The 21,295-nt window shown below is 41.9% G+C and overlaps 1 protein-coding gene across 3 annotated transcripts in view; it reads left to right on the top strand.

The window, feature by feature from the left end:
• The window catches only part of LOC111970512 (cadherin-22-like), a 272,775-nt gene that overhangs the window by 199,513 nt on the left and 51,967 nt on the right, over positions 1-21,295 (top strand). For all 3 annotated transcript variants that reach the window (XM_070445786.1, XM_023997313.2, XM_023997312.2), the window contains one exon: positions 8,368-8,489. In XM_070445786.1, the coding sequence (XP_070301887.1) occupies positions 8,368-8,489 (122 nt within the window). The remainder of the gene's footprint in view (positions 1-8,367; positions 8,490-21,295) is intronic.

Below are 21,295 nucleotides of genomic sequence, written 5' to 3'. Positions count from 1 at the left end.
GCATGTTATGTGGTATGTGGTTCTGTGGCATTGTTATGTGGTATGGTGGTTCTGTGGCATTGTTATGTGGGTATGGTGGTTCTGTGGTATGGTTGGTTTGTGGCATGGTGGTTCTGCGCCATGGTGGTTCTGTGGTATGGTGGTTCTGTGGTATGGTGGTTCTGTGGTATGGTGGTTCTGTGGTATGGTGGTTCTGTGGTATGGTGGTTCTGTGGTATGGTGGTTATGTGGTATGGTGGTTATGTGGTATGGTGGTTCTGTGGTATGGTGATTCTGTGGTATGGTGGTTATGTGGGCATGGTGGTTCTGTGGTATGGTGGTTCTGTGGTATGGTGGTTATGTGGTATGGTGGTTCTGTGGTATGGTGGTTATGTGGTATGGTGGTTCTGTGGTATGGTGGTTCTGTGGTATAGTGGTTATGTGGTATGGTGGTTATGTGGTATGGTGGTTCTGGTGGTCGTGTCTGTGGTATGGTGGTTCTGTGGTATGGTGGTTATGTGGTATGGTGGTTATGTGGTATGGTGGTATGGTGGTTCTGTGGTATGGTGGTTCTGTGGCATGGTGGTTATGTGGCATGGTGGTTATGTGGCATGGTGGTTCTGTGGTGGTGGTCTGTGGTTGGTGGTTATGTGGCTGAGTGGTTATGTGTATGGTGGTTCTGTGGTATGGTGTTATGTGGTATGTGGTTCTGTGGTATGGTGATTCTGTGGTATGGTGGTTATGTGGCATGGTGGTTCTGTGTATGGTGGTTCTGTGGATGGTGGTTATGTGCATGGTGGTCTGTGTATGTGGTCTGTGGTATGGTGGTATGGGGTTCTGTGGTATGGTGGTCACGGGCTTCCTTCCAGACTCTCTGAAGAGACTCTCAGTATAATGTTATTTCAGCAAGAAATCTGCTATCGAGATTTTTAACATCTGCTGAGCAGCCACCAGATGTACAGCGTGTCAATAATCTGTTGAAATACACTTTCTTCATGTCTCAGATATTTCTTCAAGACAAATTTAGAACAGATCAGCTCACCAGTGAGCCAATAAAACAGTCTGCTGAAAACGACGGAGGATCCCCCACTCCCCCCCAAAAATGAAAAGAAACTGCAACTTAAAATCTTAACCGTCATTTGGATTGAAGGGGTTTGACTGAGGTTTAAAGTGACCAATGACCCAGTTTCCAATGTTCCTCAGTTTTCCCAATGTTCCTCAGTTTCCCAATGTTCCTCAGTTTCCCAATGTTCCATTTTCCCAATGATCAGTTTCCCAAATGTACCCAGTTTCAGTTTTTTTTTTTTCTTCGTGGGATTGAAATGTAATGTGCACTGATTATTGCCATTCTCCTATCTGCTCTGTAGGTCCACTGTGGAGGGCTGAATTAAGGTAGATAAGACTGTGAGAGCACATCCATTATATTCTTGCTGCTCAGGCAAAAACCACTCAATTAAAATATAAGCATTGATGTGGAGGATTATGCTATTAGTGGAGTGAGTATTCTCATCAGCGCTACTACCACTGCAATGAAAAGCAAGCGATAGCTAGGCAATGTGTGCAGTAGGATGGCATGGGCTATATGGGGTATCTGGGCTTCTGGGCTATCTGGGCATCTGAACATCTGAGCATCTGAGACATATGGGGTATATGGGCTATATGGGGTAATATGGGCTATATGGGTATATGGGCTATATGGGGTATCTGAGGTATATGGGCTATATGGGGTATCTGGGACATCTGGGCTATATGGGTATCTGGGACATCTGGGACATTTGGGGTATCTGAGGTATATGGGCTATATGGGGTATCTGAGGTATATGGCTATATGGGGTATCTGAGGTATATGGGCTATATGGGGTATCTGGGCATCTGGGCTATATGCGCTATCTGGGAATCTGGGGTATCTGGGACATCTGGGCTATATGGATGGGCTATATGGGGTATATGGGCTATATGGGGTATCTGGGAATATGGGGTTATCTGGGACATCTGGGCTATATGGGGTATATGGGCCTATCTGGGACATCTGGGGTATCTGAGGTATATGGGCTATATGGGGTATCTGGAGGTATATGGGCTATATGGGGTATCCTGAGTATATGGGCTATATGGGGTAATCTGAGGTTACTGGGCTAATGGGGTACTGAGGTATATGGGCTATATCGCGCTTCTGGGACATCTGGGGTATCTGGGACATCTGGGGTATCTGGGACATCTGGGCTATATGGGGTATATGGGGTATATGGGCTTATATGGGGTACATTGGGTATATTTGGCTATATGGGGTATATGAGGTATATGCTATATGGGGTATATGGGCAATCTGGGCTATATGGGGTAAATGGGCTATATGGGGCATCTGGGCTATATGTGGCGTTTGGGCTATATGAGGTACTTGGGCTACCTGGTGTACGTGGGCTATATGGGGTATCTGGTCATATGTGGCGTTTGGGCTATATGAGGTCATTGGGCATTCTGGTGTACGTGGGGTTATCTGGTCTATATGGGGCATCTGGGCTATATGGGGGTATCTGGGGTACCTGGGCAGTCTGGGATATGGGGCGTCTTGGCTATATGGGTACCTGGCAATGGGGTATGGGCTATTGGGGTACCTGGGCTTATTGGGTACCTGGTCTATATGGGGCACCTGGTCTATTCTGGATACATGGGTCTATCTGGGGTAATGGTCTATATGATTACTGGGCAATATGGGGTACCTGGGCTATATGGGGTACCTGGCGTATATGGCTACTGGGTTACCTGGGCTTATATGGGAGTATCTTGGCTATCTGGGGTATCTGGGCTTTCTGGGGTACCTGGTCTATATGGGCTATCTGGGTTACTGGCTATAATGGAGTTAATCTTGGCTATCTGGGGTACCTAGGCAAATTATGAGTATCTTGGCGTATCTGGGGTACCTAAGGCAATATGGAGTATCTTGGCTATCTGGGTACTGGGCTATATGGAGTATCTTGGCTATCGGGGTACTGGGCAATATGGAGTTTCTTGGCTATCTGGGGTCCTAGGCAATATGGAGTATCTTGGCTATCCTGGGGTACCTAGGGCAATATGGAGTATCTTGCTATCTGGGGTACCTGGGATATGGAGTATCTTGGCTATCTGGGGTACTGGGCAATATGGAGATCTTGGCTATCTGGGGTACCTGGCAATATGGAGTATCTTGGCTATCTGGGGTACCTAGGCAATATGGAGTATCTTGGCTATCTGGGGTACTGGGCATATAGAGTATCTTGGCTATCTGGGGTACTGGCAATATGGAGTATCTTTGGCTATCTGGGGGTCCTAGCAAATGAAGTATCTGGCTATCTGGGGTACGTGGGCTATAGGCAGTATCTTGGCTATCTGGGGTGCCTGGGCAATATGGAGTATCTTGGCTATTCTGGGGTACTAGGCATTATGGGGTATCTTGGCTATCTGGGGTACCTAGGCAATATGGAGTATCTTGGCTTATCTGGGGTACCCTGGGCTTTCTGGGGTACCTGGGCTATATGGAGTATCTTGGCTATCTGGGTACCTGGGGCTATCTGGGGTGCCTGGTCTATATGAGTATCTTGGCATCTGGGTACCTAGGCAATATGGAGTATCTTGGCTTTCTGGGGTACCTGGGCTATATGGAGTATCTTGGCTATCTGGGGTACTGGGCTATATGGAGTATCTTGGCTATCTGGGTACCTGGGCAATATGGGGTACCTGGGCAATATGGAGTATCGGGCTATCTGGGCATCTGCAGAACACTGACTGAAGACTGCAGTTTAGACCATGTTGAAATCTTATGGTGTATTTTATCCAGCCACATCACTGTTTATTGTTTACCAACACATGTCGCGCTTTGTGTTGTTTTGAACTGTAGTTTGTCCCTTTAATGGAACGCATTTCGTGTATGGATTTGAAGCTGTAAAACGGCTGACAATTAAAGAGACATTGCTAAATGGGGACTGTACACAACTCTTACATATGTAGATATGTTAGAACATAATTACATCCTGTAGATACTGAGATTGCAGTGATGACTCTCTTTCAACTGAAATTGACTCACGTTCGAAGCACCCCACTTGTAAATGGTTCAGAAGCAAAATGGAAACTCCTCAACATGATCAAAATAATTAGGAATTGGAATTAAAATGCAACGAGAAGTCGGAGTGCCGAACCACAGAGTCTTGTAATTAGGGTATAGGGCAAAATTTGAAGTGGATTTGATTGCGCTAATTATTGTAATCGTCTCCCTCCCTCATTCCGATGTGGTCTTTAAGAAGTTTGCGGGAGAACAGGGGTGTGCACTCGTTCTTTGTTAATCTTTTAACCCAGGGCGTGATCAAAATAATTTTACAACACATTATTAAGGTGCATTAATTCATATTTAAATGATTAGTCAGGCCCCTGGTGTACTCTAATCATTAAACTTGTATTTTTTATTTATTCATTATTTGATAGCTGGAGCTCTGATATGAAAATGGCTGCTCATTTGTGTTAGCCTGCCTCGTGTCAGAAAAATGTTATCCTGGTAATGGAGGTAATTTCATGGGCTATATGCGCTATCTGGGACATCTGGGGTATCTGGGACATCTGGGGTATCTGGGACATCTGGGCTATATGGGGTATATGGGCTATCTGAGACATATGGGGTATATGGGCTATATGGGGTACATTGGGTATATTGGGCTATATGGGGTATATGAGGTATATGCTATATGGGGTATATGGGCAATCTGGGCTATATGGGGTAAATGGGCTATATGGGGCATCTGGGCTATATGTGGCGTTTGGGCTATATGAGGTACTTGGGCTAYCTGGTGTACGTGGGCTATATGGGGTATCTGGTCTATATGTGGCGTTTGGGCTATATGAGGTACTTGGGCTATCTGGTGTACGTGGGGTATCTGGTCTATATGGGGCATCTGGGCTATATGGGGTATCTGGGGTACCTGGGCAGTCTGGGCTATATGGGGCGTCTTGGCTATATGGGGTACCTGGGCAATATGGGGTACCTGGGCTATCTGGGGTACCTGGGCTATCTGGGGTACCTGGTCTATATGGGGCACCTGGTCTATTCTGGGATACATGGTCTATCTGGGGTATATGGTCTATATGGATTACCTGGGCAATATGGGGTACCTGGGCTATATGGGGTACCTGGGCTATATGGGCTATCTGGGTTACCTGGGCTATATGGAGTATCTTGGCTATCTGGGGTATCTGGGCTATCTGGGGTACCTGGTCTATATGGGCTATCTGGGTTACCTGGTCTATATGGAGTATCTTGGCTATCATGGTATCTAGGAATAGATGGAGTTCTGGGTATGCTGGGTAGCTAGGCATATGGGAGTTATTGCTATCTGGGTCCTGGGCATATATGGAGGTATGCTTGGCTATCTGGGTACCTGAGGCAATATGGAGTATCTTGGCTATCTGGGTACTAGGCAATATGGAGTATCTGCTATCTGGGGTTAGGCAATATGGAGTATCTTGGCTATCTGGGGTACCTGGGCTATATGGGCTTCTTGGCTATCTGGGGTACTGGGCATGGAGTATCTTGGCTTATCTGGGGTACCTAGGCAATATGGAGTATCTTGGCTATCTGGGGTACTGGGCTTATGGAGGTATTTGGCTATCTGGGGTACCTGGCAATATGGAGTATCTTGGCTATCTGGGGTACTAGGCATATGGGAGTATCTTGGTTATCTGGGGTACCTAGGCAATATGGAGTATCTTGCTAATTGGGGAACATGGCAATATGGGTACTGTGGAATAGGAGTTTGCTGGGCATCTGCAGAACACTGACTGAAGACTGCAGTTTAGACCATGTTGAAATCTTATGGTGTATTTATCCAGCCACATCACTGTTTATTGTTTACCAAAACAGTGGCGCGCTTTGTTGTTGTTTGAACTGYAGTTTGTCCCTTTAATGGAACGCATTTCGTGTTATGGATTTGAAGCTGTAAACGGCTGACAATTAAAGAGACATTGCTAAATGGGGACTGTACACACTCTTACATATGTAGATATGTTAGAACATAATTACATCCTGTAGATACTGAGATTGCAGTGATGACTCTCTTTCAACTGAAATTGACTCMCGTTCGAAGCACCCCACTGTAAATGGTTCAGAAGCAAAATGGAAACTCCTCAAACATGATCAAATAATTAGGAATTGGAATTAAAATGCAACGAGAAGTCGGAGTGCCGAACCCACAGAGTCTTGTAATTAGGGTAGTAGGGCWAATTTGAAGTGGATTTTGATTGCGCTAATTATGTAATCGTCTCCCCTCCCTCATTTCGATGTGGTCTTTTAAGAAGTTTGCGGGAGAAYAGGGGTGTGCACTCGTTGCTTTGTTAATCTTTTAACAAGGGCGTGATCAAAATAATTTACAACACATTATTAAGTGCATTAATTCATATTTAAATGATTAAGTCAGGCCCCTGGTGTACTCTAATCATTAAACTTGTAATTTTTTATTTATTCATTATTTGATAGCTGGAGCTCTGATATGAAAATGGGCTCGCTCATTTGTGTTAGCCCTGACTCGTGTCAGAAAAGTGTTATCCTGGTAATGGAGGTAATTTCAGGACACATTATAAACTGTCATCACTTAGTGAAAATGCACAAGCTGACTGATGGCTTCATTAGGTAAATGTTGTCTTTCGTACAGTCTTCCGTTGAACACAACAATCAACCATATGTCATCACTCAACCGTGTGTTTATAAGAGGATGCACTACACAATATTATGACCTTCTGTTTTCTCAGAACTCAGTCAGCTTTGTACCTCAGACAGCTATACTGTAGATATGATGTACAGTTTTGGTTGGTAGCAAATATTTATTTAACCTTTCTAGGACATGCGTTCCGCTAGCGGAACCCCCCCCCCGACATTCCGCTGAAAAGGCGGAATTAACAAGTCCAATACAGCACATGAAAGATAAACATCTTGTTAATCTACCCATCGTGTCCGATTTTAAAAATGTTTTACAGCGAAAACACAACATATATTTATGTTAGCTCACCACCAAATCCAAAAAACACACAGCCATTTTTCCCAGCAAAGATAGCTTTCACAAAACCCAGAAATAGAGATAAAATGTATCACTAACCTTTGAACATCTTCATCAGATGACACTCATATGACATCATGTTACACAATACATTTATGTTTTGTTCGATAATGTGCATATTTATATCCACAAATCTCGGTTTACATTGGCGCCATGTTCAGAAATGCCTCCAAAATATCCTGAGTAATTACAGAGAGCCACGTCAAATAACAGAAATACTCATCATAAACTTTGATGAAAGATACATGTTTTACATATAATTAAAGATACACTTGTTGTGAATCCAGCCGCTGTGTCAGATTTAAAAAAAACTTTAGTAAAAAGCACACCATGCAATAATCTGAGACGGCGCTCAAATATATATAACATTTCTCAACAGAACAGAGTCAACAGAAATACGAAATTACATCATAAATATTCCCTTACCTTTGATTATCTTCATCAGAATGCAATGCCAGGAATCATATTTCCACAATAAATTGTTTTTTTTGTTCGATAGTGTCCATTACTTATGTAAAATTAGCAACTTTAGCTAGCATGTGGAGTACACGTGTCCAAACACTGGCGCAAGGGAAGGCAAACGTCGGACGAAAACTTCAAAAAGTTATATTACAAGTTGAATAAACTGGTCAAACTTAGTTGAGAATCAATCTTCAGGATGTTGTTATCATATATATCCAATAACGTCCCAACCGGAGCATTTCTTCATGTCTGTAAAAGTAATGGCACACATGCTCATTCCATGACTAGCATTCGTGACCAGCAACTGGCAATCTGCCAGACCAGTGACTGAAACACCTCCCATCCGGTMMCACATCACACTAGAGGCTTCATTCCAYGTTCTACTGACTGTTGACATCTAGTGGAAGGCGTATGAAGTGCAAACAGATCCATAAATTACAGGGATTTGAATAGGCGATGACTTTCACATCGACCCTTTTCAGAATTTTCAGTTTGCCTGYCATATGAGTTCTGTTATACTCAMAGACATAATTCAAACAGTTTTAGAGACTTCAGAGTGTTTTCCATCCAATAGTAATAATAATATGCATATATTATCATCTGGGACAGAGTAGGAGGCCGTTCAATTTGGGCACCAATTCATCCAAAAGTGAAAATGCTGCCCCCTATCCCTAAAAAGTTTYAACTCACTTTCTTTGCAATTATAGACATTGGCGGTTCTGACCGTAGCAATGTCCAGTTCATTTTGTCAGTACAATAGAGTACTGTTGTAGTACACATTAGAACAGTACAAAATCACTATTGTGTAAAATATTCAATACTAACACTGTAAATTAATCTGTTCTCTTTGTAGATAATGTATCCCAGATATCCCATTCGTCAGTGAGCATTCGTATCCTGGACGTGAACGATAACCCTCCTGAACTGGCCAGACCTTACGAGGCGTCCATCTGTGAGGACGCTAAGCCGGGTCAGGTAAGGGCAAATTCTAAAGTAATGCATTATTACCATGTAACTAATGTGTTACAACATACTACAGCTTAATGCAGGGTTCCCCAAACATGGTCCTGGGGCCCCAGCTGGGTGCACGTTTTGGTTTTTGCCCTAGCATGACACAGCTGATTCAAATAACATGCTAATCATCAAGCTTTGATTATTTGAGTCAGCGGTGTAGTGCTAGGGCAAAAAACTAAATGTGCACCTGGGGGGGGTGAGTTTGGGATACCCTGTCTTAATGGACTACAAAGTGCTTGCTGTGTGAATGCTGTGTGTGAATGAAGTTGCTAGTATTTCCTGTCATAAGAATAATCGTTATTTTTAGTAGATGAACAAATATATTACCATGACTCAACCACAACTCTGAGTACAAAAGCAAGAGGGGACGAATAAAACAAATCCCATTGAGGAAATTACTTCATTGAAAATATGTTGTATTCATTTGGGATTTGAAAGGTGTACAACCAGAAATGWAATGTAATTTAACATCACGGCCTAGGACTTCAATATCACAGTTGTGAAACAGCCCATGGTTGCATTGTGCTACATCCAGTTTTGTTTTAGGAACTATGCAGCGCCAACAATGCATCTCTTCATTTCAACTATCTCTGCTGCTTTAAATCTGAAATGGTCTTTTCAAAACTGTGTGAAAAACGTAAATCCTTGGGGCCTTGCAATATACTAGTAGACCGTTGGATGCTTGCCACCTAAGAGTGGTCCGCAATACGTTTGTGTTGGTTGTAGGGCACAGCCAATCATTTCCCCTCTTTGTCAGAATTGTTTCATTATCGCCTAGTTTCTCGTTTGGACCTTTTTCAATTGGACATATGATCTATTTGACACTTTGTTCCAAAGGCAATTTATAAATGCTGTTTTGGGCACGGGAAGCAGCTTGCCAAACTATTCTCACGCCAATACTTGAGTTATCAGTTATAAAAGGAAGATGTATTTGTGTGCTCTGCATTTGTGTTTTCTTAACTGAAGAGGTAACAAAGAGCTGAATGTTTCGAAAACAAAAAGCATTGTATTTGGGACAAATAATTCGCTAAACCCCAATAAAATCTTTGAGCAAGTTGAGGAGGCTAAACTGCTTGGAGTAACCCTGGATTGTAAACTGTCATGGTCAAAACCTATTTATGCAACAGTAGCTAAAATGGGGAGAAGTCTACCCATAATAAAGTGCTGCTCTGCCTTCTTAACAATCAACAAGAAAGGTCCTACAGGCCCTAGTTTTGTCAGGTGCCACAAAGAGGGACCTTAAATGTACACAGAGAGCTGACATTAATATGTCAGGTTCTCCTGGCTCAAAGTAGAGGAGAGATTGACTTCATCATACTTGTATTTGTGAGAATTATTGACATATTGAATGCWCCGAGGTGTCTGTTTAAACTGCAAGCACACAGCTCAGACACCCTGCAAGACATGCCACCAGATGTCTCGTCACAGTCCCCAMGTCCAGAACAGACTATGGCAGATGCACAGTACTACACAGAGCCATGACTACATGGAACTCTATTCCACATCAAGATACTCATGCAAGCAGTAAAATCACATCGTGTCGAACGACTACACATGATAACATACACACTATACACACACGTACACATGAATTTTGTGTTGTCGATATATGGTGCTATAGTAGATTAGTGGCCTGTGGGCACCTACTTAATGTGTTGTGAAATCTGAGGGGAAATGTAATGTGATGTTTTTAATTGTACAGTGCATTCGGAAAGTATTCAGACCTCTTAACTTTTTCCACAATTTGTTACGTTACAGCCTTATTCTAAAATTGATTAAATATAAAAATCCTAATCAATCTACACACAATACTCCATAATGACAAAGCAAAAACAGGTTTTTAGAAAATTTAGCAAATGTATTAAAAAAAAGAAATTCCTTATTTACATAAGCATTCAGACCTTATAAGGTCCCACAGTTGGCAGTGCATGTCAGAGCCTTAACCAAGCCATGAGATCGAAGGAAATGTTCATACAGCTCCAAGATAAGATTGTGTCGAGGCACAGATCTGGGGGAATGGTACAAAAAAATCTGCAGCATTGAAGGTCCACAAGAACACAGTGGCCTCCATCATTCTTAAATGGAAGACGTTTGGAACCACCAAGACTATTCCTAGAGCTGACTGGCCGGCCAAACTGAGCAATCGGTGGAGAAGGACCTTGGTCAGGGAGGTGACCAAGAACCCGATGATCACTCTGACAGAGCTCCAGAGAACCTCTGTGGAGATGGGAGAAAGACAACCATCTCTGCAGCTCTCCACCTATCAGGCCTTTATGGTAGAGTGGCCAGATGGAAGCTACTCCTCAGTAAAAGGCACATGACAGCCCGCTTGGAGTTTGCCAAAAGGCATCTAAAGGACTCTGAGATCATGAGAAACAAGATTCTTTGGTCTGATGAAACTGAGATTGAAATCTTTGGCCTGAATGCCAAGTGTCACGTCTGGAGAAAATCTAGCACCATCCTGAAGCATGGTGGTGGCAGCATCATGCTGTGGGGATGTTTTTCAGCGGCAGGGACTGGGAGACTAGTCAGGATCGAGGGAAAGCTGAATGGAGCAATGTACAGAGAGATCCTTGATGGACACCTGCTCCAGAGCACTCAGGACCTCAGACTGGGGCGAAGGTTCACCTTCCAACAGGACAACAATCCTAAGCACACAGCCAAAACAATGCAGGACTGGCTTCGGGACAAGTCTCTGAATGTCTTTGAGTGGCCCAGCCAGAGCCCGGACTTGACCCCGTTCGAGCATCTCTGTAGAAACCTGAAAATAGCTGTGCAGCAACGCTGTCAGGTWGGATGGGGAGCGCTTGAGAGGATCTGCAGAGAAGAATGGAAGAGACTCCCCAAATACAGCTGTGCCAAGCTTATAGCGTCATACCCAAGAAAACTCGAGGCTGTAATCGCTGCCAAAGGTGTTCCAACAAAGTACTGAGTAAAAGGTTTGAATATTTATGTAAATTTCATAGTTCAGATTTTTGAAAATACATTTGCAATATATTTATTTATTTTTACTGTTTTTGCTTCGTCATTATGGGGTATTATGTGTAAATTGATGAGGAAAAACAACAATTTAATCAATTTTAGAATAAGGCTGTAACATAACAAAATGTGAAATAGTCAGAATGCACTGTATATAATTGCCTTCATTTTGCTGGACCCGAGAGGAAGCATCCATAATACATACAAAGACAAAGGTGGGATTGAATCAGTTGGGTGAATATGTCAATTTAGATCAATATTATGCCATTTAGCAGACAATTTTATGCAAAGCGACTTACAGTGAGTGCCTACATTTTCATAATGGCGGCCCAAGTATAAAATACATGTACTGTATCAGTTTTCAATATAATGTACAAAAAATATGATTTGAGTTACCTATTTTGGAGGATGGATTAGAGGAGTATGTTATTTTGATTCGTTGACATCATGCGATTTGATATCCTTCATCTGTTCCATTTAGCTATTTTTTTACCAGCTGTGTTGATATTTACTACATAATATTTAACAGCCGATTTAGTGGAGAGATTACACAATATCATTGAAGTTGGCCAGAAATGAATGCATAATCTAAAGGCCATGATCTTAAAACAGTTGGTGGCAGATTGAAGAGAATAGACAGAATATACACGTGTAAATATAGCGACAATCCATCTATCCGGAGCCCTGATTCTCAACTACTATTAAAAATGGACAGGGTCATTAAGGTATTTTATTTTCCATTCAGTCAACAGGCCCCGGGGCTCAGCTGGAGCCAATTACGCTGAGCGGAGCAAAGGAATAATTAAAAGACTGGGGATGTGTCCATAATGTCACCCTCCTCCCTATATTGTTCACTACTTCTGACCAGGGCCTTATGGGACCTAGTGAAAGGTAGTGCACTATATAGGGTGCCATTTGGGATGCATCCATGTCTTTAAAGCGGGGCCTCCTTGCTGGAAGCTACATGTGTAATGAGGCCTAGACCTCCCCTCCTCTTGATCTGCAGACTTTTTTTAAATGCTCATCGCCCTCTGTGTTCGCCACGTTTTGCAAGAACATTGTGTGGTCTGATCTCTCTCCATCTCGCTCCTTCCTCCCTCCCTCCTCCATCTGCGAGCCAACATTAACCTTCAACACATAATCACAGGGACGACCGTTAGTCTTGTGGTTGAGATTCCCACCCCCGACAGTGAGGAGGTTCTTTCACAGGTCYATTTAGATTGCACATTGACATTTGGAAATCTTTTTCAATCGACGTAGATATTTAATTTTTCATGTAAGCAATAGAAATAAAATKGATTTCTATTTGTGTTGGATGCACATTTCAAGCAATAAGGCCAGAGGGAGTGTGCTATATGGCAAATATACCACGGCTAAGGGCTGAGTGCTAGGACACAGCCCTTTGCCGTGATATATTGGCCATATATCACAAACCCCTGAGGTGGCTTTGACCTCTGGGAGATTAAATGAAAGTGTTGTTATCTTTAGGTCAGAGGTCRTGTTCATTCTCTGCCTTGGCATAACTACAGATTTGCTGCACTCTATGTTTTCCAGGAATGGAGGTTTTTCTCTGTGTTTGTCCCCCTATTTTGCTGCACTCTAAAATTTGACAATTCGTGTGAACAGTTCTTAGATGCTACATTTCTCTCATTCTTAGTCGTGGTGTATGAAGTTGGAGTGTACTTTGTACTTTTGCATGGAGTTTCTTCATTGATTGGTATTGACAAGTCCACTCCTGAAAGGGAGAATGCATCAATACATCAAYCCATTCATGAATTACCAGAATAACAAACTGTATGTACCGTATTGTTGTGAAGAAATAGCTTTTTCTAAGAGGAGAATCCTCTTTACAAACTGTGACCTGGCCGAGATAAAGCAAAGCAGTGGGACACAAACAACAACACAGAGTTACACATGGGATAAACAAACGTACAGTCAATAATACAATAGAAAAGTATATATACAGTGTGTGCAAATATAGTAAGATTAGGGAGGTAAGGCAATAAATAGGCCATAGTGGTGAAATAATTACAATTTAGCAATTAAACACTGGAGTGATAGATGTGCAGAAGATTAATGTGCAAGTAGAGATACTGGTGTGCAAAGGAGCAAAGAATAAATAACAATATGGGGATGAGGTAGTTGGCTGGGCTATTTACAGATGGGCTGTGTTACGATGGTATTACGTCTGGGTCAARGATATATGTTTTGTGTAAAATGAGCTTGAATTGTGTTAATGTTGCCACGAATGCAATTTATAAAGCGGATAGGTTGGATGGAGCACAGCCTCCTGCATAATTACCTGTATATTCTTACACCTGGAGTACCAACAAAATATTGTCTATCTGCGCTTTGGCCATGATTCTGTCTGCTCTCCCTTCCCTTTATGTCCTCTAAAACTTGTGTAAGGCCAATGCCAGTATTTATTTCCCCCCATAGTTCTGCAATACCAGGTTGCAATGTTTGCGCTAACGTTGTAGGTTATTTTCACTCTAGCCAGAACCCTAGAGTTTTTAAATAGTTGCTTTTCAACTCTCTTTTCCCTTTCTGTTGTAGTCATGCAGGTCGACAAGAGCATAACACGTCAAAATATGCACTTCCCTCCTATATGGAGTCTACACAGTCCAACAAAATGGACGCTTAATTTTCTCGGAACGTTCCCTTTAAACCTATCAACACACACACCACCATATTTACACGGGAACTCCAGCATTTGTCAACTCAGTATTGTGGCMCACGCAAATCTCATGAGTAGCTTTTCACCAAGTGTGTGTATGGTGTGCCTATCACCCATGCCTTGTCAGTGCATCAGCTATGTGGCTCACAATTGGTGGCACCGTGGTGAAAATCAGATTAGCCTTTTGTTGAGTTGAGTTTGATCCTATTTGAGGAGTTGGCAACATGTCGTATTTGTTTGTGTTTAAAGGCGAGATAAATCAGGCGAAGAAAGTGGCCCGAGATGTAAATAAAGGACAATATTTTTTGCACATCATGTTCGAAACATCTATAAGTGACTTTGTTGAGCTTCACAATCAATTTTAGATTCTTGCATATGATTTGGACGTGATACGTGAAAAATGCTAATATCGGTCCCATGACTTGAATGGGATTTGTGCCACAAATTCTAAAACATTAGCATGTGGAAACAGTGCCAGGGAAACTAAACCAAAGCATTGATTGCTGTCATACATTTTCCATAGACTGCTTACAGGGTAAGGAAACCAATATGTCATTTTGTAATTTAGGTGAACTATCCCGTTAAAGTAACTGTCCAGTGTTCCYACATTTACATGAAATATGACCTGTAATTAATTACAATATGAGTGAAGTAATTTTCCTTACAATTTTTAAAATTTATTAAGTCTGTTAAAAAGCATATTTTCTGTGTTGGAATGGTGTGGGTGTATATGGTCATCAAAAATATTAATGTGAGTAGACCCTGATTGGCCAACTCATTTTTTTCTCTCCAATTTATGCTTTGGCCACAAATACAAGTATAGGATGATTCAACAACATCATTTTTTWAAATTGTACCTTTATTTCATTTGGCATGTCAGTTAATAAGAACAAATTCTTATTTTCAATGACGGTCTAGGAACAGTGGGTTAACTGCCTTGTTCAGGGGCAKAAGGACAGATTTTTACCCTGTTAGCTCGGTGGTTCGATCTTGCAACCTTTCGGTCACTAGGCTACTAGGCTACCCTGCCATTATGTGGGTATGAGTTAACAGAACATTGACTTTTAAATGTAAGATTTTCACTAGACAGTTACTTTAAATTASAGTGCATTTGTGTATGTTTTTTGAGAATATAAGAACTATTGAGTTGAAAAATGTATAATTGCTGGAGTACTGTGGATACCAATATCCCTGTGAGCCTCCCAGGCCCATGAATGCCCAGGGTTAAGAACATACATTGTAAATTAATAATATTACACTGTGTTTTATTACTCCCTCTAAACATGTTCCTCTGATCCATTGGCCAAAATGTGTTTAATCAGTTGTTCAACTACCAAGCTACTGCAAAATGCMGTTAAATCACTAGTTMAACTACATGCCGTTCACTACTCCCCAACACTGGAAGGAATACATGAGTGGTACGTACATTAGGCTACATCAAGTCGTTGTCTCTTACAATAGTTGTGTTTAGTTCATTAGGATCTCCAGGAGCTGTTCATGCATCAGCTACTCTTCCTGYGGTCCACATAAGGTTTCTTCAGAATTTACATATTTGGGGGCTCGTCCGGGATCACCCAGGATTTCAAACCTCTCCATTTCTCTCATAGACGAGATGTGCTGATTCATTTGGTTATTCAAAATCATTTAAGATCAGAAGAAGGCATCTAAAGCTTTTGTTACAATTTCTGGCACCATCTTTTGCTACAGGTAATTATTGTAAAGTGACATGTTGAATTATTCAAACCATAGCACAGCCTCCTGAAATCCTTGAGTTCTGGGATTCCTCCACATTTCCACCCCCTCAAAATCTGTCTTCACATTTCTGGATCTACCCCCAAAATACCCTCAAATATACCTCCAAAGCTACCCCCAAACCATATATTGCCATGTAGTGCAATATCGTGCCGTGTAGTTCCATATACAGTAGTGCCATATACAGTAGTGCCATGTACAGTAGTGCCATGTAGTGCCGTGTAGTGCCACATAGTACCATGTAGTGCCGCATAGTGCCATATAGTGCAGTGTAGTGCCATATTGTGCAGTGTAGTGCCATATACAGTAGTGCCATTTAGTGACATAGTAGTGACATATTGTGCTGTGTAGTGCCATATACATTTATTTTTATTTTTTTATATAACCAGGAAGGGCTCATTGAGAATTTAAATATCTTTTTCAAAAGCGTCCTGGCCAAGATAGGCAGCACCAAGTCATTACACAATTACAGACAGAGAACATGAAAAACTACAAGTAGTAAAAACCATAGAATTCACAAGAGTATAACAAAATCATATAACAGCAAATTAAAAACATTGATAGGTCAGGGAATCAGTTTCAAAGTCCTTCATCAGTGATTTAAAAACAACAATCGAGACAAGTTCTTCCAGTTTGAAAGTATTTTGTAAGGCGTTCCAATCCGATGGCGCAGAGTACATAAAAGCCCTTTTACCAAATTCAGTTCTGACGTTTGGAACAGTTAGCAGGATAAAGTCCTGCGAACGAAGAGAGTACCCACCACATTTCTGAACAATATAAATGCCCAAATAAAATGGTAGTAAACCCAAAATGGCTTTGTAAATAAACAGTAGTGCCATATACATTAGTGCCATATAGTGCAGTGTAGTGCCATATAGTGCAGTGTAGTGCCATGTAGTGCCATATAGTGCAGTGTAGTGCCATATAGTGCAGGGTAGTGCCATATAGTGTAGTGTAGTGTAGTGTAGTGCCAAGTAGTGCTGTGTAGTGCCATGTAGTGCAGTGTAGTGCTGTGTAGAGCCATGTAGTGCTATATAGTGCCATATAGTGGCATTTAGTGCCGTGTGTATAGGAGAAGACCAGGTGGAGAAGCACATACTGAGTATTTCCCCAGGGAGAGGAGCATGTCAACTCAACACAGTACTTCTCATAACCGAGYCAGTGGGTCGACGCGACAGAACACCAGGGCTCAGTCCTCCGCAGTACTTCTCATAGCCGAGCCAGTGGGTCGACGCGACAGAACACCAGGGCTCAGTCCTCCGCAGTACTTCTCATMGCCGAGCCAGTGGGTCGAGCCAGATCGCCAGTCCTCCACACTACAAGTAAAATGACTAATGCGAGGGCCCTCTGAAACACGCACACACTGGCACATGCGCACGCGTGCATGCTCAAATCCGCAATCACATGCACACACAGGTCTGTGCACAGTCACACACATACAGAGACAAATATACACACAMACACATTTGCATGCAAACAGACAATCTGACTACCAGACAGTCAGATTTGCAAGCGAGTCTTTTGTGAGCTGTGTCTGAGATTAAATGAATCATCTTTTTACTCACAGAAAATAACATTAGCAAAAATGTATTGCTGATTAACATGCAAATACAACCTGACAGACAGACACGCATACACAGACACTGTCTAGATTCAACAACCCTCAACAATTTGTGTCTCGGAAAAAACTAAAGCAATTGATCTTTGTCTCGCACAAAGACTAATGTTTATTTACTTGACTGTTTCATTCCAACTAGGGTTGAATATTTTCCCGATATTTTACAAATGTTCCATCCCAAGTATAAATCACTTTTCTCCCGGGTYACCTCGTATTTCCTGCCAAAACCGGAAGTGTCATTCATAAGCTCCCGAGTGGGTCAGCGGTCTAAGACACTGCATCTCAGTGCTAGAGTCGTCACTACAGTCCCTGGTTCGATTCCAGGCTGTATCACAACYGGCCGTGATTGGGAGTCCCATAGGCCGGCGCACAATTGGCCCAGCGTTGTCTGGTTTTGCCCTGGGTAGGCCATCATTGTAMGTAGGAATTTGTTCTTAACTGATTTGCCTAGTTAAATAAAGGTTACATTTAAAATATATATGTATATATATTTTTTTTAAAGCATGACAAAGCATATAAATAGGCTTATGTTTGGATTTGATTAGCGCTTTGATCAAAAATTCAAGCCTGATCCTACCTGACCCTAATGAGCCATTCATTAAATACATTTTATGAGCCCAAGCCCAAAAAAGCCGAAATGATTGTGCCGTTATCCAGTACATACTGTACAGTATATAATATAGGATGCACATTACACACGACAGAAAAACATAAAAGCCCATAAATGTAGCTAGCTATATGCTCTCTTGGGTAAATAAATKAAACTCCAGTAGGCTAATAKTTTTGAGTGTGAACTGTATTACTGTACTGTATTATACTGTATTAWATGGACTGGAATTACCATGATAACGCATGGAGAGAACATTCTCTTGCAGTACATGTGGACAACAACATTTTGAAATAGAATAGGGCCTATTTATATAAATAGTAGGCTGACACATACAGTTCATTCGGTAAGTATTCAGACCCCTTGACTTTTTCCACATTTTGTTACTTTACAGCCTTATTCTAAAATGTATTAAATAAATAAAACATCTTCTTCAATCTACACACAAAACCCCATAATGCCAAAGTAAAAACAGGTTTTACATTTTTTTTGCAAATATATTACAAATAAAACACAAAAATACCTTATTTACAGAAGTATTCAGACGCTTTGCTATGAGACTTGAAATTGWGCTCAGGTGCATCCTCTTTCCATTGACCATCCTTRWGRTTTCTACAACTTGATTGGAGTCCACCTGTGGTCAATTAAATTGATTGGACATGATTTGGAAAGGCACACACCTGTCTATATAAGGTCCCATACTAGACAGTGCATGTCAGAGCAAAAACCAAGCCATGAGGTCGAAGGAATTGTTCGTAGAGCTCAGAGACAGGATTGTGTCAAGGCACAGATCTGGGAAAGGGTACAAAAACATTTCTGTAGCATTGAAGGTCCTCAAGATCACAGTGGCCTCCATCATTCTTAAATGGAAGAAGTTTGGAACCACCAAGACTACTCCTGGAGCTGGCCGCCAGGCCAAACTGAGCAATTGGGGGAAAAGGCTCTTGGTCAGGGAGGTGACCAAGAACCTGATGGTCACTCTGACAGAGCTCCAGAGTTCCTCTGTGGAGATGGGGGAACCTTCCAGAAGGACAACCATCTCTGCAGCACTCCACTAATCAGGCCTTTATGGTAGAGTGGCCAGACGGAAGCCACTCGTCAGTAAAAGGCACATGACAGCCCGCTTGGAGTTTGCCAAAAGGCACCTAAAGGACTCTCAGACCATGAGAAACAAGATTCTCTGGTCTGATGAAACCAAGCTTGATCTCTTTGGCCTCAATGCCAAATTGGTGTGACTGGCTTCCGACTACTTAAGTGGGCATTCTGTCAAGAAGCGGTGCGGTGCGGCTGGGTCGTGTTTTGGAGGATGCATGGCTCATGACCTTCGCCTCTTCCGAGTCTGWACGGGAGTTGCAGAGATGGGACAAGACTGTAACAATTGGATACCATGATATTGGGGAGAAAAAGGAGTAAAAAATATATATATACCAAGCAAATATACCAAGCAAATGGGCATTTGGCCATTTGGTCGAAAATWTGTTAATGCCATTTTTGCTACAATAAATATATCCTTAATCATGTGGACAAGTATCCTACCTCTATTGTATTGCGTTTTGGAGAAAATGGGAGTCATGYTAAAAGTAACTGCATAAAGTACTGTGAAACCAAGGTAAATAAAAGCAMATTTTTATCAGTTCCACACTATGAGCAGTTACTGCCTTTTTGCTTTGTAGGTCAGTATTCTAGTCTATCTTTTCCAGCATGGGACTCCAAGAGCTAAGGAGCGTTTTTTAAAGGAGAGAGGCCAGCGGAGCACAGGTGTGTGCGTATTGCACAAGAGACAGAGACTATAAATTAGAAGCTTATTATGCATAAGCCAACATTACTTAACTAAATATAAACTAATACTGCAATGAAGGTATTACTTCAGAGGAAGGCTAGAACATCTATATATAGGACTATATATCAATCCAGAACAGGATGATCTATTTTGGATGCAATTTGAATGGAGTTGATGGAGAGAGAGAAAGACTGCGAGAGAGAGAGAGTCGTCACGCTTTCACTGATTTAAAGCATCAATATTCGAGTGATAGACTTTTTTAAAACTCTGCAGCTGGAATAAAAACAAATAATAATCATTACAATAAAAAAATAAGGTGACMCCCGAAAGCCAGATGGAGATGGGTAAATTAGACGCACATTCTGCCTATATATTGCTGTAGMTAGGCTATGCTGACAGGCCTACCTGTCAGAAGAAAAAAWGTTACTATTATGAGATAATAGGTCTACATGCATTGTGAACTGCGCTCCATACTGAGATGGTCTGTCCCCACCCTGAGTGTTGATGATTCATCATGCAGAGGCCATAGAGAAGACAGATTTAGACATCACATAACAGTTCCATTTCACGCCATGCTGTTCATATAAATAATTTATGATAATTTACCGCTTTCTCGCTGTTACTTATCCCGGGAAAATTGAGTGGTTTTGTGCCGTAAACCCTGGTAAATCTCAGTAACCTGGGTTCCCTAATTCTAACCTCCCCCTAATGATTACGAACCCCCTTTGTGGCGATTTAAAGATTCATTTATCTTACCTTGATTAATGTTACCCTCTTGAAGCTTTGGGAAAGCAGACACCCTCTCCGGACCTTTACCCAGGTTGGCCCAGGAGAAGATGGCCTAGTAAATCTACCTTTCTTTCTTTCCAAGGCTGTCTGAGATTTAAGGGGTCAGACAGGGGACTGTTAGATAGAAATCTAATTAGGTGATTGTGCTTGAGGGAGCTTCTCGCTCTGCTCAATAAACTCCCACACACTCTCGCTCTCTTCTCTCTCTTTTTCTGCCTCCCCCTCTTTCTCTCTCTCTTTCTCGCTCTCTCTCGCCTCAGAGAGTTCCCTACTGTGGGAGCATTGTCATGGAATCCACATTCTGGTGATTGTTTTTTGCCCTTGATGCCCGTTATTATGACTAGGAATGCTAAGGCAGACATCTCTCATCCAACAAGAGGCTCTTGTTTACACTTTGTCATTTGATTCCTTTATGACAGATTAAACAAAAGCGGGCCGAGTTCAAAGAGTCAAGCCGAGAAACAATTGGGCCTCCGTTGCGTTTCGTAAACTCGCTGATTATTTTTTCTAAATCTATCGTTTGAACAAAATGTAATGGGATAGGGTTGGTATTTATATGTAGTGT

The sequence above is a fragment of the Salvelinus sp. IW2-2015 genome, linkage group LG11 (assembly GCF_002910315.2).
Source record: "Salvelinus sp. IW2-2015 linkage group LG11, ASM291031v2, whole genome shotgun sequence".
NCBI classification, from domain to species: domain Eukaryota; kingdom Metazoa; phylum Chordata; class Actinopteri; order Salmoniformes; family Salmonidae; genus Salvelinus; species Salvelinus sp. IW2-2015.
The sequence above is the reverse complement of the archived record's forward strand: the minus strand, read 5'-3'. Positions and strand labels throughout refer to the sequence as shown.